This window comes from Mustela lutreola, chromosome 6, assembly GCF_030435805.1.
Source record: "Mustela lutreola isolate mMusLut2 chromosome 6, mMusLut2.pri, whole genome shotgun sequence".
NCBI lineage: Eukaryota > Metazoa > Chordata > Mammalia > Carnivora > Mustelidae > Mustela > Mustela lutreola.
Window position 1 is genome coordinate 21,638,507 of NC_081295.1, and position 24,321 is coordinate 21,662,827.

Genomic DNA, 24,321 nt, shown 5'->3' on the forward strand with positions numbered 1-24,321 from the left:
TCCGCGTGCGTGCAGCGTGAGCACGTGACCCGCGTGCAGCGTGAGCACCTGCTGTCTCTTGCGCTGTCCCTTCTAGACCCAGCTTGGCTCTTCTCCTATTTACTCTTGGAGCTGCTCCAGATTTTATCACCAGTTTTCATCCAAATGCCGGGGGGCATGGGACGACTCTGCTTTTGCTCCCCAGTCAGGAAGCGCTTGATCCTGAAAAGTCTGGTGAGAAGACATGGCCGGGAGCAGTCAACCGCACATACCACCATGGAGGAGAAACGGAGCGAGGAGCCGGGCCTTTGCCATTCTTAGTGTCTCATGATAGTAAGACTGAATTATTTGACTTAAATATGAATGCCACCGATGTAAATAGAAAACTTCTTCCTACCGGCATGGCTCCTCTGAGGACAGACTGTACTCGTTAATGAGAAGGATAGAATCTGAGTGTCTTTGTAGCATTAGTCCTGGCATTGCCATCAGTGTAGGATTTATCTTGATTGTACTCTTAGTGACCTTGCAGTTAGTTAGCTAAGTAGTCTTCTAGATACCTGTTGTTTGTCTTGCATTAAGCTTTTCATAATGGCTGCTTTTTATTGGTTCTTGTTAGAGAAAAGAAAACCTTATCTCTGCTGTCCAGGCCTGTAACCACTCCTAAAAGGCAAAAACAAAGAAGTGCATTGTTAACTGTTGTGCTGGCTGGGTTGGCAGGCATTGTTTACTGTGAACACCAAGGTTTGATGAACAGAGGTTATTCAGATTAACCTATTACAGATGCCTCCAGACCATTTTAAGGCAAAATGAAATGAATCACAGCATTTAATCAGACGGCTCCTGAGCTACAGATAGCCTGCATCTCGTTGTAGATAAATAATTTTGAACTGGGAAGGCATTTCTGCTTAGAAACAGCAGTTCGAACAGTGGTAAGGTTCTCTGAATACAAAGGCCTGTTTCACCCACAATATAGCTAAAGTAGGAAGCTTATAGAACTATGGAACCTAATTGTCATTGTAAGTAGATGGTTCATTTATAACTGAATTTCTGTGGGGGAAGTGGTGGCTCACAGATTCAGAATATTTGCTTTACAGACAGATTTTGATCTTCTAATATGTACCAGGAGCTATGCTGGGCACTGGGACTATGCACATAAATGAAATATAGTCCGCTCCCTCAGTGAAGACAGGGCGGGGAAGAAACACAGACGGATCATCACATAACAACAAGGCTTAAAAACATGATGGAGGGGCCTGGGTTGGTTAAGTGTCTGCTTTCGGCTCAGGGCTTGATCTCCAGGTCCTGGGATCCAGCTCTGCGTTGGGCTCCTGTCTCAAGGAGGAATCTGCTGCTTCCTCTTCCTCTTCCCGTCCCCTCCCCCCATGCATGTGCTCTCTCTCAAATAAATAAATAAAATCTTTAAAAAAAAAAAAAAAGACATTATGAGATATAGTCAGGGATCTGCTATGTGTAAGGTAGTGAACACAGGAGGACGTCTGACCAGTTGGGATGGGGGCGGTCTGAGAGGACTCACACTGAGCTGACTCTGATGGAGGAATAGAAATTAATAAAACGAAAAGGGGGAGATGCAGGGCAGCATTCCAGGTAGTAGGAGCATGGGGTAAGAAACTGCAAGCATGTTGGTATCATTGGAATGAAGCGAGAAGTAGTGAACGACGAGGCAGAAAGGAAGAGTAAGGACCCGACTGTGGTGATTCTTCACCATCATGTTCAGAAGTGTGGACTTCACCTGTGACCGCTTGGAGCTGAGCTGGTCAGGTTTTTGCTTAACAGAGACCACTCAGACAGGGATTTGGAGAATTGGTGTGAGGGTGCCGGGATGGCAGACACATAATCAGGTGGTGGTAAGTCACGAAGACCTGGCAGAGGTAATCAAGATAGACAGGAGCGGAAATAGTAGCTGAATATTTAGAAAGGGAGATAATCAGATCTGAGAATTCGATTTGAGGGATAAAGGACAGGGTGTTCAGACTTCTGCTTTTGTTGACTGAGAAAGGAATACCAGAAAAAGAGGCAGTAAAAAATCTGGTTGAACAAGTGGAGATGACTTTGGAGACAGCCAACCTACCCTTGACCTAACTCTAAGCTATATCGACGATTAGAGACCTGTGGTTATAGATTTGAGTGTCATTAGCATATGCATGGTTGCTAAAACTCTAAAATAAACTAAAATTGGGATTAAAAAAAAAAAAACCTCTATGGGTTTTTACCAGTATCCCAAAGTAGAATGTTCCTATGAAATCTTTTGTAGGCTGAAATGGAGTAAAGAAATGGTAACCATTAATTTTTATGGAAGTTTTTGAGCTTTCCTAGAGCCAAGAAATAACCCCCCTCAGGCGTTTCTGATGCCTTAGGACACATCTTGCTACCAGATGCACATCATAAATCCCAAGAAAGCCCAGATGCTCATAGTTGCAACCCATGGTAGGTTGATGCTGAGTCCTGCGTGGGGAAAGGAGCTGGCGGGCCATTCTCCCTGCGCGGGACCCACGGCCACCATGAGGGCTCCTGTGCAACAAAGCTGATCACGATCTTCGCTTCTCACCTTTTTTGTAAAAGCGAAATCTTCGTATTTCTTTCAGTTAGAAAAAGCAGATATTGCTTTTTTTATACTATCAAGAAGGTTATTTTAAGGCATAAACAGTTATGTTAAACTGAGGCTCTTAGCAAATGACCGTTGTCTTTGCTAAGGAAACAAAGCACATATATCTCACTCGTTCTTTGCGCAATTTGTTTCAACACAGAATCTTTTTTGTTCAGGGTGAACAATGGAAAACGGTATAAAGAACATAAATGGAAGGTTTTCTCCCGGGAATGTACTTCCATATCAAATGTGAGGAGAGTGGTGCCACTAGTATATTGAAGTAAAAGAATAGTTCTAGCCATCCATATGAAGCCCGCGGTATTCATTGTTCGGAAATGAGCCTGACTGATACTCTGATTGGTTTTGTCCCTATTATTCAGGATTGTAGACAATTGTGTTTGTGTTTTCCTGTCTTCTTTATTGGTGCTGGTAAGAGTCATCTTGTGGCTTCATATTTTCGTTGCAAATGTCCTGGGGTGGGGAGTACAAAGAAAATATAGCAAAGGACAATTGTGTATCTTTAGGCTGTTCTTTTATGAGGTGCCAATTAACTAAAATAAATTTAAACCTGTGGGGAGAAAATTGATTCTATAGATGGAGAAAGCAAATCCAGAGTACATGCAAAGCATCCTGAATGTAACTTCAGAATTAGCTAAATTTTGCTAAAATGCTGATTATTTCGAGAATAGTTTCTAAGAAATCACATTGTCACATGACCTCCCTGACTTTTGCCTTTAAAGTACAATTTAAACGAGTCGAACCCTGTAGCCTTGATTTGTCTATCCGATTTTATTGCTGATAACTTAAATGTGAGGCATCCAATTCCTGCCATTTCTGCTGTTGCTATGGTAACAAAAGTGTGCAAACCCAGCAGTATCACTTTCTTTCACAGCTGGCATTTTGTGTTCACAGTAAGAGGAGTTTTAGTAAAGCGTCGTCCGTGTTAATTGGGATGTAAGTAGGTCAGAACAACTTTGGTATCCTCTCTAAGTTCTTTCAGGTTGTGCGTGGGTGTGGGCGCGTGTGCTTGAGCTGCAGTTGGCTTAATTTTTTTTTTTAAACATATACTTTCACTTAAAGTAATCACTATTAAAGTTAGTCTTTTGAAAATGAAGCATAATATCTGTAAATGTGGGGACGCCTGGGTGGCTCAGTTGGTTAAGCAGCTGCCTTCGGCTCAGGTCATGATCCCAGCGTCCTGGGATCGAGTCCCACATCGGGCTCCTTGCTCCGCAGGGAGCCTGCTTCTCCCTCTGACTCTGCCTTCCACTCTGTCTGCCTGTGCTCGCTCTCGCTCGCGCTCTCTCTCTGACAAATAAATAAATAAAATCTTTAAAAAATATATATATATCTGTAAATGTGACTTGGTTTGGAACCTTGAGGATCAGGTGGCGCTCTGAGACTTGCCCCAGACCTGGAGGCCCTTGAGTATTTCAAGGAAATGATTGATATGAAAATGCTTTGAAAATGTAAATGCATTTTAATGATGCATATAATGATGCTTTGTTGTTATCATTGTTATTTTGAAACAATCACGTATCATGTGACCTGAATATTTATTTACTTGTTCTGGCGGGGGGACATGTAATCCCAGTTAAGGGGTGCGTATTTAAAAATGACTTCCTGGGGCGCCTGGGTGGCTCAGTGGGTTGAAGCCTCTGCCTTCGGCTCAGGTCATGATCCCGGGGTCCTGGGATCGAGCCCCGCATCGGGCTGTCCGCTCCGCGGAGAGCCTGCTTCCTCCTCTCTCTCTTTCTGCCGGCCTCTCTGCCTACTTGTGATCTCTGTCTGTCAAATAAATAAATAAAATCTTAAAAAAAAAAATGACTTCCTATGCAATTCTGGGTCTTAACTTGACTATGGCAGCCTTTCTCTGTGGATACCGCCAAGTCCTGGGTTCCTTTCTTAGGTTGTACAAAAGAGCTTATAGCCACTGCTCCCCTCAACCATGTCATTGCCTCTGCCCTCACCTCACGCTCTACAGGGGGACCCCACACTTAGAGCTTCCATAGGCTTCAAGTATCTTCTATTAAAGGTATTCCTTACAAACTTCGGTACCGACTAGAATCCTCTTTTCTCTGTCTCTCTCTGTAACCTCATTCCATTGTGGTGCTCACATTCCCTGTTTCTATAGAGCACGACCGCACAAACTTCTGAGAGTTAGCTGGCAGTGATCGGAGACCAGCTTCCTGCTCTTCTCCCATTCAAAGGCTCATAATCTATTTTCATTTCTTATGTGAAGCAGCTTTGCTTCTGCATCACATACTTTGTGTTTTTATCTTACAGATTTATTTTGAAAGGGTTTAAGCTCAAAATTTAGGAATTACAAATAATGTAGCAAAGGGTATGTAAGGTGGTTTATTTGATAATTTGATAATTTTTAAGTTTTGTTAATTTAAGTAATCTTTGTACCCAGTGGGGGGGCTTGAACTCATGACTCCAAGATCAAGAGTTGCATGCCCTTCTGACTGAGCCAGCCAGACCCCTGAAGAATTTTTATATCTTGGAGAGTCTCTTCCTACTAAGGCCTTCAGGAGTATACTCTACTTCTGCCTTTACCTTCTTTCTGCTTATTAGGGTCTCATTTATGGTGTCTGTAAATGGGCAGAAGTTGTCTCTTCCCATCTTTCATTCTATTGCACCTAAAGACCACCTCTTCCTTTTCAAGCCCTCTTAGCTTCTAGAACCCTAATGCTGTTTTCTTACCTTAGTTGCTCCTTCACAGGGTTTTTCGTTGGCTTGTTTTCCTCAAAGCACCTTTTATTTCTCTCAGCATTATTTATTTTTTTATTAAAAAGTACTGTTTCTTGGGGCACTTGTGTGGCTCGGTGGGTTAAGCCTCTGCCTTTGGCTCAGGTCATGATCTCAGGGTCCTGGAATCGAGCCCCACATCAGGCTCTCTGCTCAGCAGGGAGCCTGCTTCCTCCTCTCTTTCTCTCTCTCTCTGCCTGCCTCTCCGCCTACTTGTGATCTCTGTCTGTCAAATAAATAAAATCTTAAAAAAATAAAAAAAAAACTTTCTCTAATGTATACCAAAAAATACAAAGTCAAACATTATAGAAATGTGTGTTACAGAAAATGATAGTCTCTCCATATCCTTCTATCAGATATTTGGCAAAATGGCAAAATCCATATTGTACAACCTATGAGAATTATGGGTAGGACAAAAGGTAATATATAATAGAGTGATGTGAATTCTAGTCATGTAAAACCTTGTCTTTCCAAGTTCCTGCGTCATTCTGTATGACTGATAAGCTTCACTGTATCTCTCCACTGGTTCTCCTGTGCTAACTCTCCTACTGTCTCATTGACTCCAGCCACATTGACCTCTTCACTCCTTCTCCAGTTAGCCAGCCTGCAAGTTCACCAAGGCTTCTCCTCACTGCTCTGCACCATGACCTTGCCCTTCTGCAAATCTCGTGGGAGCCCTCACCTACTCTCAGAGCATGTACCAGACGGTGCTCGAGAACCTACCGAATTCTGGTATTCCGATGACTTGTGCCAAAAGCAGAACCATCGGGAACAGCAAGCAAGCCTTCTCTTGGCTTTCCAGATTTTTCTGGAATCCTCAGCACCTTATCCTGTGCTTCCTGATGCCCACAGTTCTCCCTAGCAGGTCTCCAGTTCACCAGGCGAGCTCCTGTCTCTAACCATTCAGTTTCCCCTTCCCTCTACCTAGACGGCTCTTCCCTTAGATTACAGCAGCTTATTAACTCTACTTTCTTCAGGTCTTATCCCAAAAGGTCCCTTCTCAAAAGAAGGCATTCTCTGAGCCATTTAAAATAGTGCTTATTACTCTTGAAAATGACACCCTCCCAGCAATGCATATCCCCATTCCTCGCTTTGTTTTTTGTCTTTATTATTGTCCTAATATATGATATATACAAAAAAGAGTATTTGGAACGTTATGTACCTTACAAAAGCCTAACAGTCGAGAGCTTGTCACTTACCCCAGTAACTGGGACATTACCGATAGCTTGCTTCTGTTTATGCTCCCCCCCCCATTCCCAACCTCCTGCCTCCTGAAGACGTTAACAAATATCCTAAGTTTTGAATCCATTATTCACTCCTTTTTTAAAAATAGGTTTATCCCATTTGTATGTGTGCTTGTACAGTATATTCTTTAGCTTTGCTTGGTTTTTAAGGTTTATGAAAATGGCATTCTGCTGTATATAGTCTTCTAAACTTGCTTTTTTTACTCAACATTATGCTTCCAAGATTCAGACTTTTTTTTTAACCTTTATTAGTAACTGCCAAATTTTCACTGCTATTTTAAAATTCATTGTGTGATTCTACCAAAATTAATTTCTCCATTTTTCTATTAGCTAGAAATTTGGGTTGTGTCCAGATTTTTTTTGTGTGTGTGTTACAATCTATGCTGCTATGAACATTCTCTGGTGTGTCTAAAAATGGAATTACTGAGTCAAAGGGTATGTAATTGTTCAGGTTTGCAAGATGATGCCAAATTGCTTTCCAAAGAAGCTGTACCAAGTTATTCTCTTACTAACAATGTATTGGAGTTCCCCCTGACCCACTTCCTACTCAATAGTTCTTAATTTTTAACCCATATATTAGGTGTAAAATGGTATCTCACTGTGATTTTAATTGCATTTCCCTCGTGATCGATGAGGTTGAGCATCTTCATATGCTTACGGGTAAAATGTTTCTTCTTTTGTTAAATGCCTGTTTGGACATTTTGCTCATTTTTCTATTAGGTTGTTTTTATATTGACTTGTGGGTGTTCTTTATTCTGGACACAAAATTTTTGTTACTGATGTGTATTGCAAATACTTCTGGCAGTTTGTGCTTTGTTTTTTAATTTTCTTTATTTTTGATGGTTAAAAGTTATTTTTAAAATTTTTTAAAGATTTTATTTATTTGACAGAGATCACAAGTAGGCAGAGAGGCAGCAGAGAGAGAGGGGGAAGCAGGCTCCCCACTGAGAAGAGAGCCCCATGCAGGGCTTGATCCCAGGACCCCGGGATCATGACCTGAGCTGAAGGCAGAGGCTTAACCCACTGAACCACCCAGGCATCATGGAAGTTATTTATTTTTATTTATTTATTAGATTTTATTTATTTATTTGACAGAGAGAGATCACAAGTAGGCAGAGAGGCAGGCAGAGAGAGAGGAGGAAGCAGGCGCCCTGCTGAGCAGAGAGCCCAACGTGGGGCTCGATCCCAGGATTCCGAGACCATGATCCAAGCTGAAAGCAGAGGCCTAACCCACTGAGCCACCCAGGCGCCCTTGAAAGTTATTATTTTTTTTTTAAAGATTTTATTTATTTATTTGACAGAGAGAGATCACAAGTAGGCAGAGAGGCAGGCAGAGAGAGAGGAGGAAGCAGGCTCCCTGCTGAGCAGAGAACCCGATGTGGGGCTGGATCCCAGGACCCTGAGATCATGACCTGAGCCGAAGGCAGTGGCTTAACCCACTGAGCCACCCAGGCGCCCCGAAAGTTATTTTTAATAGCCAGATTTATCAGTCTTTTCTTTTATGATTTTTTTAAATCTTGTTTAAGGAATTCTTTCTTACATGAAAGAAATATCTTTCTTTCCAATGTCAGAAAGATATTCTCTGCAATCTCCTTTACCCTCCACAGTTTTAAAGTTTTGTTTTTCATGTTTAAATCCTTAATCTGCCTGAAACTGTGTGTATGGTACGAGGTGAGCTTTCATTTTATTTATTTTTTTCCCCACTTGGATGACCTGTTGTGCCACCAGCATTTAGTAAATGGTTCCTCATTTCTCCACTGACCTGAAGTTCCTCTTCTCCCAGTATCATGGTGCTATCTGGGCTCTCCATTCTATCCCATTGATCTATATGTCTCTCTTTCTCTCTCTATCAGTGTAACACTGTCTTAGTTACTGGCTTTAAAATAAATTGTGATGTCCTGTTTCCAGCCAGGTGCTTCTCCTCATCCCCTACCTCTAGCACTTCATGACTATTTTGGCCAACCTTAGGTCTTTGCTCTTAGACATACATTTTATTTTCCACTTTTTAAAATCAGCTTTTCAAGTTTACACACACACACACACACACACACACACACACAACTTAGATGGAATTAGAATTGAAATTGAATTGAATTTACAGATAAGTATGGGGAAAATTGATGTCTTTATAGAATTCTCTTATCTATAAGCTGGCCTCTTAATTTACTTAGGACTTACTAATATTTACTTAGGACTTACTAATATTTAAGAACAAGTTTCAAGATTTTCTCTATAAAAATCTTGTACTTCCTTTAGTGTATTTATTCTTAGGAACCTTATAGTTTTTTATTACTATAGAAGTGCTGCCTTTCAAAAATTTTATTTCCTACCTTTTTTTTAATGATTTTATTTATTTATTTGACAGAGATTACAAGGAGGCAGAGAGGCAGACAGAGAGAGAGCAGGGGAAGCAGGCTCCCTACTGAGCAGAGAGCCCGATGTGGGGCTCCACCCTAGGACCCTGGGACGAAAGCAGAGGCTTTAACCCACTGAGACACCCAGGTGTCCCTCCTACCCATTTTTTTTTTTTTTTTTGCTGATATATAGAAATATGGTTGGCTTTTTCATATTGTTCAGTTAGACAAGCATCTTACTAAACTCTCTTACTATTGCTAATAATTTGTCTGTAAATACTTTGAATTTTATGTAAATAATTATGTCATCTTCAGAGAATAATTTTGTTACTGCCTTTCCAATCCATATTCCTTTAATTAATGCTTTATATATCTAGACTTACATTGTGATGTTGATTTTAGAAGTGGTAATGGTAGGTATCTCTGCATTAGTCCCAATTTTAAAGAGAATGTTTCCCATGCTACTTCTTAGTTTTTGATACATACCCATTATCAGGTTAAGGAGGTACTTTTCTAGTCTAACTTGCTGAGAGATTTTTATCATGAATGGGTGTTAAGTTTTGTCAAGTGCTTTTTGAGCCTCTATCAAGATAATTATATTATTTTTCTTTTTTAATATGCTAAGGGGGTGAAGGACATATAGAGGTTTTCTCACATTAAGCCATCCTGGAATTCCTGTTAGTAGCTTTTGATTTAATAATATTTTGTTCAATGTTTTTACATCTATACTCATGAGTATTTTTGTATCTATATTTATGAGGTTGGCCTGAAATTTTTCTTTCTCATACTTTGGGTTTTCTTCCAAGATTATATTGGCCTTCTAGAATGTAATGGGAGCATTCCCTCTTTTTCTATTCTCTGCAAATGTTTGAATAGATTGAACAATTTGTTCATCGAAAATTTGGAGAACTTGCTTTTGTGATAATTTGAGGTCCAGTGTTTTCTTGGTAGGAAGATTTTTAACTTTAAATTTATTTAGCACGTATTGGTTTCTTAAGCTTTTAGAATTCATTTTGAGTCAATTTGTTCGTTACATCTTTTTCATTTGGTCTATTTTGTACACATTTTAAAATTAATCGATACAAAGTTCTTTGTGGGGTTCTATCCTAACCTCCATTGGACCTGTTTTTATGGCCACTCCTGTAATTTGTAATGTTTATTTGTACCTTCTCTTCTTTTGGAGTAGTTGTCCTAGAGGCTTCATAAATACCGTCTTGTTCATAGATTTCTGCTCTTACCGTTATCTTTTTACTTCTACTTACTTTTGGTTTATTTTGGTACTTTTTGTAACCTGCCTGATATTCAAAAAATCAGTTTGTCTGTCTTTCCCTACTAGATTTGAAAGCTGTTTGAAATTAAGAGCGTCATGTTTTATTTTTCTTTCTTCCCAGAAAGTCTGCGGTACTGTGTTTTATCTATAATGGATCGTTGATAAGTTGTTGTCAGACTTGAACCTTGCGGGTTTGGGTTTTGTCTAGTGCTCTTTTCTCTTTTGGCTGTGATAAACTAATTTTGTCTCATGTCGTCTTCAGTCATCATACTTCAGTGACAATGACTTTCAAATCCAAACCTTCCTATTTCCATTCCCCTGGCTAAGGGGACTTCGGCATCTCACATTGTTTTCCCCTCCCTGACTAGGGCCTCTCATAACTTTTCCGTAATAAAGGCACCATCATCCTTTCAGTTGCAAAAACTCAAAACCTTGCTGAAAGTTTTTTTTTTATCACCCTTTGTCTTAGTCTTCTGACTTCAACTAGATGCAAAGTCCTGCTAATTTCTCCTTCACAGTGTTACTCCTGAGCTCCACACCCCGTACTCTGTTTCAGCCGAGAAGACCTTGGACATAGCCTAGTTCTGATAATGCCCCCTTTCCTGTCACCTCACTCCGGTCACATAAAGGTCGGATTACTTCACCTGGCATTTAAGACTGTCCCAAGTCTAGGTTCGCTTTACTACCCCCAACATGAGTCCTCTGGTTTCTGTACAGAGTTCTGTCCAGGTTACCGTCTCCTAAGCCTACGTCATTCATAGTCTTTTCCCCTCCTGCCCTCTCTTACCCTTCTACTCTACCATGCTAGTTCCTGTTCATTTTTCGAGATCTGGATAATGGAAAGCACCCTTGCCCTCACCTCCAATGAATATTTCCCTCAACAATGGAAACTCTGGTTAATCACTTCCGACTTTGAGCTGGGTTTTCTTTTTTTTTTTTAAGTGCTTATTGTTTTCCTTGAAACTTTGAAAAGAGCCAGCAAATTGGAGGGGATTTAAAGTAATCTGGTTTAACCTCTAACCCAAGACCTCACTTCTGTCTGTAACTCATAAATGACATTAGCTTTTAAGATACAGAGCTCTTTTTTCTTTCTACTTATGTAATGAGCATTTGGAGGTTACAAATTTGGTTCATCATTGCGCTTGTGTTTCCTTTTAATTGTTAATATGTTTTTTTTCTCCCTAGAAGATGTTAAAAATATATTCATTGATTGAACGAATGAATCATAAATTTTCTCCCTATGAGAAAATCATTATTTTCTCAGAGGGGACTGACTTGCCCAAAAGCCTGTTTCCACAGTTCCTCTGTTTCCAAAGATTTACAAATGAGGATGACTTAAAAAACAGTGTATACATTTGCAGCTCATTCTTTTCTTTATAGAGCTCTGTATTAGCCCTGGTTTTTATTTTCTTACATCTTGAAATTCTATTTGGAATTTCTCACTTTGCGTACGGATTTTAATGGAGTCTCGTGAATGTTGATCATGCTTCCCTATAGTAGTTTAGAAATATCGAGCAAGGAATATTCCATTTGAATCATTTAAATGAAGGCAGTGATGTTGTGGGTGGAAATTTTACATAAAAATTTTCAACCACAAAAACTCTTAGTTATGGGCAGTAATTTATAGTATGTATAGGTTTTTAAAAAATTATTATTACTTGTTACTTCCATGGAGTAAACAGAAATGATAGCTTCAATTTCTTTATAGTTAGTTGTATGATATAATTTTTAAAATAAGATGTTTTCAAAGCAGTGATGTTTATAGAAGTTTAGTGCTAACTTCAAGTATGTCAAATGCTTTTATTATAGAGGGTACTTAATATTCTCTTACGGTTTTGATGCAAATATAGAAATGGTATTTTCATATCTTAAGAACTTCTTTCCATTTTAGAGCATGTCAAAAGAATAAACATAGTAATTTGAATGCTCTATTTTTATTTCTAGAAACCAGCAAATATCCTAGTAATGGGAGAAGGTCCTGAAAGGGGGAGAGTCAAAATAGGTAGGTAATTATTTCTAAAATAATTTCTTAAGATACTGTAGTGGCTGCAAAGGTGGTGTCCCCTTTTTAAGACTCTTGTTTAAGTAGCTAATTTTCACATGATTTCCTCATTATATCTTTAGGAAATATGTTGGGGAATGTAGAGAAATAATTTATAAAACTCCTTAGGTTTATTCCCCAAAGAAGATTCTGTGATTCTAAGCTCAGGCAAGCAAGCCCGAAACGAAAACTTCATAACCATACAGTACCTAATCTTGTTTATGCTGTGATTACTGTTCTGCACATTACCCTAAACATAATCTGCTAAGTCTTGCTTTTGTCTCACCTTCACCAGTGTTCTTTTCCTGAATGCCTCTCTGCCACCTGACCTAATACACAATCTTCCCAGATACCTGTCCCCTGCCCCCTGCATCCCTGGGCCAGGTACCAACACATTTTTTCCAAATGAATACATATCATTATAGACTGTCTTACTTGGTGGTGGTCTTAGGTTAAGGCACCAGCAAGAATCCTATCTATATATTAAAATTTCCTTTGCAACCCTGAAGGTTGTTCTAAGAGAAATTGGCATCACTCATACCCATGACATATTGGGGGGAAAAATGAGCTAAAGAAATGCTTTATTCTGATTTTTTTTTAAATAGAAATTACATTTGTTAAATGTTCAGTGGTGTTTAGAAAGATTTTAAAAGAAGTTTTGTTTCATCAACTTGCTTTCTTAGCTGTCCCAATATATCATACTAGGGGTGATGGGAAATCGTGCTAACTTGACCTGCTACCTATCCATCCTGTCCTCCTGCAAGAGCCTGCCTGCTTCTTGGTTTTCTACTTCTTCAATTAGTTTGCTAGCCCAATTCCAGAGAAAGCTGTTTTAAACCACCTTCCCTTTCTTTATACCTCTACGCTGAGTTTACTGAGATTCACAGTCCTAAAAAACATTGTCTGTGGTCACTAAGAACCAAGTAGCTGCTTTCCTTCCCGTACCCCCTTCCACCACTCCCACCCCCTTTCCACCACTTCTCACTTGCTCCTGTTTCATGCTCACACTTTATTCTTGTAGGCACTCAAGTCCCTACTTTTTGCTAGACATTGGTGAAAGGGAAAGGGTAGTGATGGTAGCCTTCCCTGTGAGGGACTGTCACGTAGACAGTTCACTGTCCATTGGTAAATGCCGTCACATGTTACCTCACTTACTTGACTCAACCCCCCGCCTGGTGGACGTGAGCAAGTAGGGGAGCTGGCTTTAGAGAGGTTGCAGCCTACACAGCGTCTCTGAAAACGTAAATTCCACGTCTGGCGTCTCTTTCCCTACCAGCGCTGCTGCCCAGCCATATCAAAGATGTCTGCTGTACCTTCGCCACCCACGTTCTGTCAGTACCTCACTGCCTTTGAGAGGGTCTCCAACAGAGTGACTCTCCCCTCCTGAGTGCAGGCTGGTGACCTCCCCTTCCCACCCCCAGGTTCTAAATATCTTCCTGCTGTAGTTAAGTTCTCATACTGCTGTGTCTCCACTCTCCGCTTCCCAGGTTTCTCCTCATCACATTTAAACATTGATAACCCTATTCCCAATGCTAGAATAAATCTTCTCATATCCATTGTGTTTTCTCCTCCATGTGTTCATTTTTCTCCCCCTTGTTCCTCTACTTCTAGAACACACAGTGTTCACCCATGGGTTCTACTCACCCTAATTTGTTATAATCTGTCCTCTAATTCCATCCCTCTGTCGAAACTGCTCTCCCAACAGTCACCTATGACCTCTGTCTCACCAGAGCCAGAGACCCATAGTGAGTCACCATTTTCCTGTATCGCCTTAGTCATTCCTTCCTCTGACTAGTCTGACTTCAGGACTGTCTTTTCCCTTGGTCTGTTTCTATTTACTCTTTTTGCTTTTTCTTCTGCACTTTATTTATTATTCATTTTTACTCCTATTAGCCTTTGCTTCAAGATCCCCTAGGCACTGGCTTGGGGCATGGCCTCCCTCTACCATTACTTCTTTAAGGAACTGCTAAGTTGTGCCCTTAAAATCATGGATTCTCTAAAAATCGTTTTACAATCTGAATCTCAGATTCTCTTCTCTCACCCTAGCCGAAATCCTTAGTTTGATTTTATCTTTACTTTTATTTGTTGCTGGTAACCTCTCCTCCTTTGTTTCAAACCAAATTCATCATCTCCACCCTGTGCTCTCCCTGGTTTGTATCAATTGTCTCATTCCCCCTCGTCCGTCGCCCTTGCTGTCTTCTTGCTACCCCCAGGGTTCTCTAGTTCTCTGCAGCATAAACTCTGGGCTCCAGCCAGGCCCATCAGCTGCCCTCCTGTTAAGAGTTCTAGGATTGTAATTCTATCCAAGATTAGGGATAAAGTCAGGGTTAAAATAAGCAATAAGCAGTGCCAACAGTCCAGTCAACAATCTGGTTGATTTAATTGTTTCTAAATTTTATTTAGAAATGGATGCCTATGCTTAACATTTTAACATAGTCCTTTTTTGAAAAGGATTTGAAAATAAAAGTGCAAATGGAAAATGCAGGGGCCCCTTTGCTGTACCTCAGCTGCCCCTGCCCCAACAGCCTAAAGACTTCAGGCCTCACCTGAAATGCTTGCTCGCTCCCTTTACTGTTCACAGTGGCTCACCCTTTAGAAATACAGCTCAAGTCCCACGTTCAATTTAGTCCAGCTCTGCAGAGGTTTGCCAAACACTGTTCCAATTAAAGCCAGGAAGGAGATATGAGCCCTCCCCTCAAAGGACATCGAGTCTAGTAGAAGCCACGGCAACTTGCCTTTTAGCTTTACAGCCCTTACCCTTTTTTGTTTTTATCTACTCTGTGTATTTTGTCACCTCAGCCTCCTGTAAGTCCCTTAGTGATAGACACTGCCTTTTCCTGTTTTTCTCCTTCATTTGATACTATCTAATTAGCACTCAAACCAGAATGTTATTTCTGCAGTCCATTGAATTGGACAGTTTCACTCATATCTAATTTTAGGAAAACAACTGTTAGTAACGTTTGGGCTGGTTACTTATGTCTAAAGTCCTTATTATTATTATTATTATTATTTTTTAAGATTTTATTTGATACACAGAGAGAGATCACAAGTAGGCAGGGAAGCAGGCAGAGAGAGGAAGGGAAGCAGACTCCCTGCAGATCAGAGAGCCCGATGCGGGGCTCGATCCCAGGACCCTGAGATCATGACCTGAGCCGAAGGCAGAGGCTTAACCCACTGAGCCACCCAGGCACCCCTAAAGTACTGATTATTTGAAAGGGTTTGAAACTCCTTTAAAGTTCAAACGATAAACAAAAATTATTTTTGAAAAATGCTTATTGTTTCCTTTGGACTTAATCTCATCTGGCAGCGAATCGATGAGGCTTGTCTAAAACTAAGAAGGTAGAGAATAAGGGGAGAAATACAGCTTTTACTTAAAAATACATGGTTTTCATATAACTTTGCCATCAGTAACAATCAGCATCTATTAAATACATAAAGCGGTGCTTTAAGTAGGCGTAATATTGGTAGAATGATTTTGAATGTTTTTGTTTGCTCTAGGGCAATTTAGTTAAGAAAGAGCAGGCATAGCATAGTCTTCCTTGGATAGCTTTCTGTTTTATGACCTGTGTTCTCCAAAGCATCTTCAGAAAGCCTTGTAAACTATTCAAACTCCAAAAAAACAAAATCACTCTAAGTTAAAATTGTAATGTATATCATAGCATGTCAGTTTTAGATTAAATGATTCTCTATAGTTGAAACCTTAATGTGCTATTACAGAATGTACATTATTTCTTACACAATCAAAATATACTGTGTGTATTATGTATTTCAAGTCATAGAGGTCTTTTATTCTCATGATTTTACCTTTGTGACATGGGCGTGTCTGTTGGATGTCAGATCAGTGATTAAGAATACAGGTGCTAAATTATAACATGGTTTGAGTACATTTTTACTGTCTATCCCTGTGACCTGGGGCAAGTCATTTCATTGCCATGGGCTTTAGAGTCTTTATCTCAGAGGTGGTGAACAAAATACTAAGCCAGCTTTCGTATGAGGATCAGATGAAGTGACAGATGATATGTGTGAAAACCATCTTTAAACTCTAAAGTGCTTGATAGATAAAAGGTATTTGTTCTTTAGAAATCTTAAGAAAATTAAATAGTCTCCAGGAACTTATTATGGTAATAACTATTCTTTCTACTATTTGTGTACATCTCTAATCTAAATCTGTTAGCTTTGATATAGACCTTTGTTAAATCCTGAATTATAGGATTATGTCTTACATATTGTGTGGAATGTTCTTGGAAACATGTTTATGATGTGCTAGTAATTATACAGCAGTGACTCTCTGAGGTTAAAAAGCCCCAGTTTGTAGCATTTGCTGTTTTTCAGGATGCAAATATTCCATCATAGCCAATTTCCAGTCACCAGCATGACATCAGTGAATTCAGAATTGGGAAGAAATGTGTGCAAATTGGCTTTCATGTGTCCACGAAACAACTCCAACTCACACCAAACTAAGATACAATCAGTCTTTAGATGCACAGGCATACAGGGGTCGTAATTAATCCTGGAAACTTGTAGACTATTTTAATTTTATAAAATAATTTAAGATTATTGCAATGTTTCTGAAAGCCAGGGGTCTGAAGTCAGACCTGGCTTCTCATTATGACTCGGTGTCATTTACTAGCTCTATGACCTTGGGCAAGTCAGACTATCTTTAAGCCTAAGTTTCCTTTTCAGTAAAATAGGCACAGTAGTAATATCTACCTCCGAAGGGGGGATCTGGTGCCTGGTGCAGACTCCTGGTTGACAAGGGAGGAAAAGGATTGCTTTATAAGGCTAGTGGCTGTTGTCCTCAACCTTGCATGGTTCTAGTAGCATGCCGAACTGAGTTTTATCTTAATTTGTTTCATTTCTTTTTAGCTGACATGGGTTTTGCCAGATTATTCAATTCTCCTCTAAAGCCACTGGCAGATTTGGATCCAGTAGTTGTGACTTTTTGGTATCGGGCTCCTGAACTTCTGCTCGGTGCAAGGCATTATACAAAGGCCATTGGTAAGTTAGTCTAAAATGGTGTACTGTCGCAGCATCGAATTATCATGAACACCAAATGGTATAATAATAAGGAAGCTGCTTTCTAAAAACCACTTTTATACTTCTTTCAAAAGTCCCGTTGTCTTCTGTATTCCTAGATATTATATTCTGGTAGATTAGGATTTTTAACTTTATAGTAGAAATGGTTCTTTAAAAAGAAGAAAGCATTTTCTGTTAGAGAATAGAGTTATCTGATCCTGTTGAGTTGCTATGGAGATGATAACGCGCTAATTTTATTTGCACTTACCTACCATTGATCAGAAGAACTGGAGAAAGGTTTAGAATTGTTTTCTCCACAGAAGGAAAAACAGAAACCAGGCCGAGTATGGTGTGGAAGAGAACCCCTTCTGTCTGGGGAAAAGTCAGTCAGTCAGTCCTTCCCTCAACAAGAAATAGTGCGACTAATTTTTCTCTCCTGCCATTACCGTTATCAGAATGGCGGTTTCCCCATTACAGCAGGAAATAGAGTCTGGGTGCATTAGCTGTGCTCAGCGTCTTGCCATTTCACTAAGTGAAAAAATGGAGTAAGGAAACCTGTTACAAACACACTCTCTGTAGGATTTAAAATCTGCTCCCGAACAGCCACAGCAGGGATTTTGCTAACCGATCACTCCAGTGTCCACGGGAGGGCCCAGCTGTGAACTGGGGGAAGTCAGGAAGAGAGAGCTCGCCTCAAACCTCGAGATTTCTGTAAATGAGGTTAAAAAGAGAGGACAGAGAAGGGTAGATAGTTCTCTCACTGTGATGGGCTAGTTCTATAAGGTACCGAAATCTGCCAGGTTGTATTTCTTGAAATTTCCCTTTTGTTGAATTTTCCATTTACTGGTATTAGACTAGTACCATTTTTTACTATGTTTAGCTGCTTTGGTTAAGTTCTATTGAATTAAGGCACTATAAAAGTATAAAATTATGAAAAATAGATGAGCACAAGCCTCTCTGTTAAATTTATAAAAAGCCTGATGGCATGCAAAGAACGACAAAGGTAGTTCTTTGAAAAAGATTAGACCGATAATGAACCTATTTGTGGGCAAAAGGAGTAACAAAGATTAAACTACAGTGATGACCTTGTTCATCAGGAGATTTGATTTCTGCAGAATTCTGACGCCCAGCACACGTTTATCCTTTGTCCAAGGATTGAGATGCCGGGATGGTGCTGGCATTTTGTTATACTTTATGAATATTGCTGAAAGATTTTATTAGATTCGTGAAAAAGCCTATGAGTGTTTGACAGTAGGGGAGTGTGAGACCAACCCTCAGCCCTTTTGTGAGCAGCTGAGCCCAGAGTAAGGCCCATTCAGAGGCCGCCAAGGCCATGCTCTTGGTGTCGGGCCGGCCCATGGCAGCTGTCTGTGAAGGCCAGAGGGGGGAGAACCACACAAGCAAAGGGAAGGAATGGAACACTCTCAAGGGAGGGGTTAAAATCAGAACCCGACTTTGCTTACATTCTAGTGAGTGATTTTCACTGGGGAACTGTATCTTTGCAACTTTTAGAATTATGTCTGTATCTTCTGTTAGATCTCTCAGTCATGAACAGTGAAGAGGAGAAGTGTGAAGGACAGTAAGAAAAGGCACATTCTGCCCAAACCTTCCATTGAACTAAATGACTCCCCACCAAAGTCTGTCCTACTCTCAGAGATTTTTATAGAGCAAACCCATGGTAGTAAGTCCCATTTTTTTAAAAATTATTTTAAATATATTTTTTTAAAGATTTTATTTATTTGACAGACAGAGATCACAAGTAGGCAGAGAGGCAGGCAGAGAGAGAGTGAGAGAAGGAAGCAGGCTCCCTGCTCAGCAGAGAGCCCGATGTGGGACTCGATCCCAGGACCCTGAGATCATGACCTGAGCCGAAGGCAGCGGCTTAACCCACTGAGCCACCCAGGTGCCCCAATAAGTCCCATTTTTGATTAGTGCCATTATATGATTCTGTGTATGTGGTCCATACACTTTGTCCACACTTTGAGAAGCACAGTTCTATGAATATTTTCTGATGAACTGTTCTACTCTTGAAATAAAACTAGATGTTTTGTTGGGGGGAAATAAAGATAATTGAGTATGAATTGGAAATCAACTGTATTTCCTGTTTCCTTAGAGCAAGGACAACCGAAATTGAATTTAAACCAGTTTGCAACTTACAGATAAAGATTAAAAGTATAATCACTAGCTTCCAATTTTAGTCAAGTTGCTATTACCCATTCTGGATAGACATTAGGAAAAAAGATAAAAATATAATCCCCAAATCAGTTATTTTTAGATTTCAAATATAGCAGACATTAGAAATATAATAAATATGTATGCATTCACTTGTTCTTACTCTCCTCCATACCTGGTTCATGTCAGAAAGGAGTATTATTTCTATTCAGGACTATAAGAGTTTGATGATTTGATATCAGTGAAGTTTTATGGAGTAACATTTAGAGGGGGAGGGGAGTGACAACAAGTGTGTGTGTGTGTGTGTGTGTAGAGGGAGAGAGGAATAAGTCATTGACAAAGGAGGGAGAGCTGAGAAATGTTATAGATGATACAAGAGCCAGATGACCATTTAAAATTAGAGGCTAATATGAAGCAAGAAACCCTAGAACTCAACATTACCTGCTACCCTGAGGTTCCTTCTCTTAGCAGTTCTCAGGGGAATCTAGATTCTGGCTTCCGTCCTTTACATGGAAGGCAACCCAGAAACTGGCATGACCAGGAACATGCAGTACCAGTCCCAGTTGACTGCATAGCAGAGACAGCCAGCAGGCAGAGACATGGGACTGTGTCAGAGGCAGCTGCCTCGGGGGCAAGAGTGACAACAAAGCGATGTGGGAGAGAGAGAACAATTTAAAAGTAGACACTGACGAGTACTATTACTCTACGCTTTCATGATGGATATTTAGGAGGACTCTTCTGAGTTATTAAGAAAGATTAAATTATATTTTATAGCCTCTTAAGATGGCAGGTAATAGTGTAATAAAAAACGATTATTGAAGGGGTATGTTTCCGTTATCCAGAAGTCTACCTTACATGAAAGGAAGCTGCTCCTGAATGGGGTCAGCTGTGTAAGATATTACTCTGTGGGGCTTTTTTTTTTCATTTGGCAATTTGTTTTATGAAATAGCATACCAACTTTAATTCTAGCTAATGGACTTTTTTCTTATTTAGCTTCTCTACAGAATGTGATTCCCACGTTTAGTAGGCTATAGAACACTGTGCTTTTCTATCCTATACCGTGGTCTGTGCATTTAAAAAAATATTAAATAGCATTTATTTAAGTGGTCAAGTATGAATATATATCTTACAGAAATTAATTCGCTTGTATATTTGGCAAAACGTTGTGAATATATTATAGTCAGAATTGAAATTACAGTTTTCAACATGTAAAATCCGAATAGAACAATCTGTAACTGGTGATTTAAAATAGTTAAACTTATGCCTAACTTTGTCCTGGAGGGTTGGAGCAGCTTAATCCAAGTGAATATATTCAAATAAAATCGATCTCTATGGGTGTCATGTTATATCCGTCGATACTTGTGTTTATCAGCTTCTAGATCTTACAATTTGTTGAAAATGTTGAAGTTGGTAGTCTTTCATACAAAAGTTGAGTTTTTCCAAATCATTTTTTATGGTCTGTATTGTCTCTACTCACAAATCAGAAATTATGCTCTATCGTTAATCATTTGATTGTTTTAAAGGAATATATTTTAAAAAAGGAATATATCACTAAACCTGATGCTGATATTGTTTTAGTCTATCAGATCCTGAGTAACCCTGCACTAGATGATCAGTTGAATGCTTTAGTGACTACATTATTAATAGTTGTTAGAAAAGCTTTTGCCTAAATGTAAATTGAGTTTCCCAAGTGTATCTTCTTTAGGAAATTTATAAGTAAATGTTTTTTATTTGGCTTTTAATCTGTTATGTGATGATACAGCTATTTCATGTCATATATATATGTATATATATATTTAATATAGTTGTCAAACTGTGTATATTCCATCGCTGAAAAGTATTTTTATATGTAGGTTGTGATTATACTCGGGAATTATAACCCAAGAAATATAATAAATGTTTTCCTGCTTTCATAGATATATGGGCAATAGGTTGCATATTTGCTGAATTGTTGACTTCAGAACCTATTTTTCACTGTCGTCAGGAAGATATAAAAACAAGCAATCCCTTTCATCATGATCAACTAGATCGGATATTTAGTGTCATGGGGTTTCCTGCAGGTAATTTATTTTTCTTTTCAAAATAATATTAGAGTCATATTTCATAACTAATTCCTTTTCAAAAGCATATTTTGAGTATTTTTATGTATTTTTTAAACTGAAATAAGTAGATTATTTTATGTAAGTAACCTTATGTTCTATAGTAATATTTGATTTTTTTTTTGTAAGATAAAGATTGGGAGGATATTAGAAAGATGCCAGAATACCCCACACTTCAGAAAGACTTTAGAAGAACAACGTAAGTAATTTCATATTAAATATAAGTAGTAATTTCAGTGGGAATATTTAAATTGATCCTTTTAAAAAACAGATAGATTAGCATTTAAACCAGAATTTTAGATTTTAATATATTAATTATGCTTTTGATTGAAAGGTGATTTCCCAGATGTTGCAAATATACATGTCAGGCTTAGGCTGTAGTATTTTACAAACCTTTAAGAATTTTAAGGGTCAATATAGTGTTTAAACATCTCTCCTATTTTAGCGTAATGAGGGTTGAGTTCAAGGCCGCAACTGTGATTTTATCTTTATCTGAATAATGACTGTGACCGAAATGTTGGGTGAGGCAACCAGGAAGGATAGCAGAAGGACAAACGCATGGCCCAGAAGCTAAGTAGAACACACTGGTGTATACTGAGCAGAAATGAGAGAATAAAGGTGACATAAGAGGAGTTTGTTATCAATGCACATGCCTAGAGGAAAAGGCGAAAGAGATTCTCTGAACTGAATAGGAAGATTTCAGGACCGGATGGCTTGTAGGAACAAAAGCAGACCTGATAAAGCAAAGCAGGAAATGGCAGTCCTCATTTTTGGTGGTTCTTGTACATGGTCCTGGTGGGGTGCTTTTCCTCTATCTTTCTCCTAAAGATAGCACGTGTATTGCCCAAGGCTCTTTCTTGGGCTCTCTTTTCACTCTAGACGTTTTCCTCGCGCAGTTTCTCTGATTTTATTGGCCACAATTTACCATTGATTATGCTGATAACTCCCGTTTATGCATCCGAGTCAGATCTCTTTTCCAAGTTCCAGACCCACGTCTAATTGCCTTATGGAATCCCAACTTGAATGTTCCATAAATACTTCAGTTACATGTCCAAAATTGAACTCATCCTCTCTCCTCCCACACTGTCCTCCCGCTGTATTTCCTATCTTAGGAAATGACTCCATGATTCACCCAGTTGTCGAAGCCCAAGACTGGAGATATCCCTGATCCTTTTCTTACCCCATTCTCTCCCAATCGACGGACCACCCCCCGTCTCTCACTTGGGATCTGCTGTGGCCTTCCAAGTGGTATTTCTACCTCCAATCTTTATTCCAACTCATTGTCTAAACTACAGTCATTGCCAAAAGCAAATTGGATCGTGTTGGTCTCCTAGGTTGCTCTTAATTCACGGCTGCTCTCAATTCTTAAGGATCGCTTAATTCATCTACTAAACCACTGTCCACTTTGTATTCTGTAACCTGGACATCATTAATTTCTTTAAGAATCTGAAAAACCCAGAGCTTTTTTTTGACCTCTGGGTTTTTATACATGCTGTTCCTTCAGTCTAGAATGTACTTTCCTCCCACTCATTTTAACTCCTCGGATTAACTCCTGTTTTTCCTTTCTCCTTATCCTTTAGGTCTTGGCTTAGGCATCACTTGCCTGCGGAGGTCTCCCTTGACCTTCTGTGTCTGAGTTAGGTACTTCCCCTTGGTACTCCCGTAGCATCCTTGCTGCTTCTCTCAGCACTGATGACTTTGCCCTACAGTTCACTTTTCAATGCTCACCTGCCTTTCCCCCTAGATGATATGGGTTGTGTCTACTCTATACACTGTTATATGTATCCCCAGAGCCTGGCATATAGTCCATGCTCATTAGTTACTTGTCAAATGGGTATTAATGGAAGTGGCACAAGTAATTGAAGACATGCTAATAGCATCAAAGATGGAGAAAATTAATGTAAGCACTTAACATTTATCTTAGGGTTTAAAGACCAAAGGAAAATTTTCACATAAAATGATAGTGTTTACAGTCACCAGAAATAAAAGGAGAGAAGTTTTAAAAGATAAATGAAATTCAGTTGGAAAAGTAATAGGAAAAGCTCAGTGATAAGAGCCCATATGTCTAAGGCAAATGGTTCTGCCCCAGTGAAAGCAGACTGCTGATACATAAGATGAAAGGAATATATTAAAAATTAGCTAAATCTAATGGAGTACATACGAGTCACTGAAGTAAAATATAATTTAAAAATTCTAGAAAACATGACTTGAAATGACATAAAAAGTAATATAACTTGCTTTCATTGTATCAGATGAAAAGAACCAAAAAAATTACTCTTCGGTGAATTGAGAAGGATAGTGAATAGGACTTTCTGTAATCTATCCAGGGTTATTAGCTCAGTAGAAGGCAAGGTGAAAGTGAAACTAAAAGGAATTCTCTAAGCTGACTTCCAAGTTGAATGTTCCAGTAAGCATGGCCCGATATGTTGATAGAAACAAATAACTTAGAATCTGGAGTTAACCCAGGAAATCAGTTGATTTAACATAAAGTCCAAAGATGTGTACATAGACAAACTCCATTTCTATATAAACTTTAAAATTTCTTCCCATTAACAAACTTAGTGGTTACCTTGCTAATAAAAATACTTCTGGTGTTGGAGCAAAATTGTAAAAAAAAAAAAAATTTATTTTATTTTATCTTTAAGCAGTCTCTATAGTGATCGATGGAGCTTGAACTTAACAACGCTAAGATCAAGAATCATATTCACTACCGACTGAGCCCGCTAGGCACCCTGAGAAAATTTTAAATTAATATATATGGCAGAGATTTTGAAAATGAACATACCTAGG

The 24,321-nt window shown here is 39.2% G+C and overlaps 1 protein-coding gene across 5 annotated transcripts in view; it reads left to right on the forward strand.

The window, feature by feature from the left end:
- CDK19 (cyclin dependent kinase 19) overlaps positions 1–24,321 on the forward strand; it is a 166,957-nt gene that overhangs the window by 129,278 nt on the left and 13,358 nt on the right. For all 5 annotated transcript variants that reach the window (XM_059176856.1, XM_059176851.1, XM_059176853.1 and 2 more), the window contains 4 exons: positions 12,148–12,205; positions 17,111–17,242; positions 21,349–21,492; positions 21,661–21,730. In XM_059176856.1, the coding sequence (XP_059032839.1) occupies positions 12,148–12,205; positions 17,111–17,242; positions 21,349–21,492; positions 21,661–21,730 (404 nt within the window). The remainder of the gene's footprint in view (positions 1–12,147; positions 12,206–17,110; positions 17,243–21,348; positions 21,493–21,660; positions 21,731–24,321) is intronic.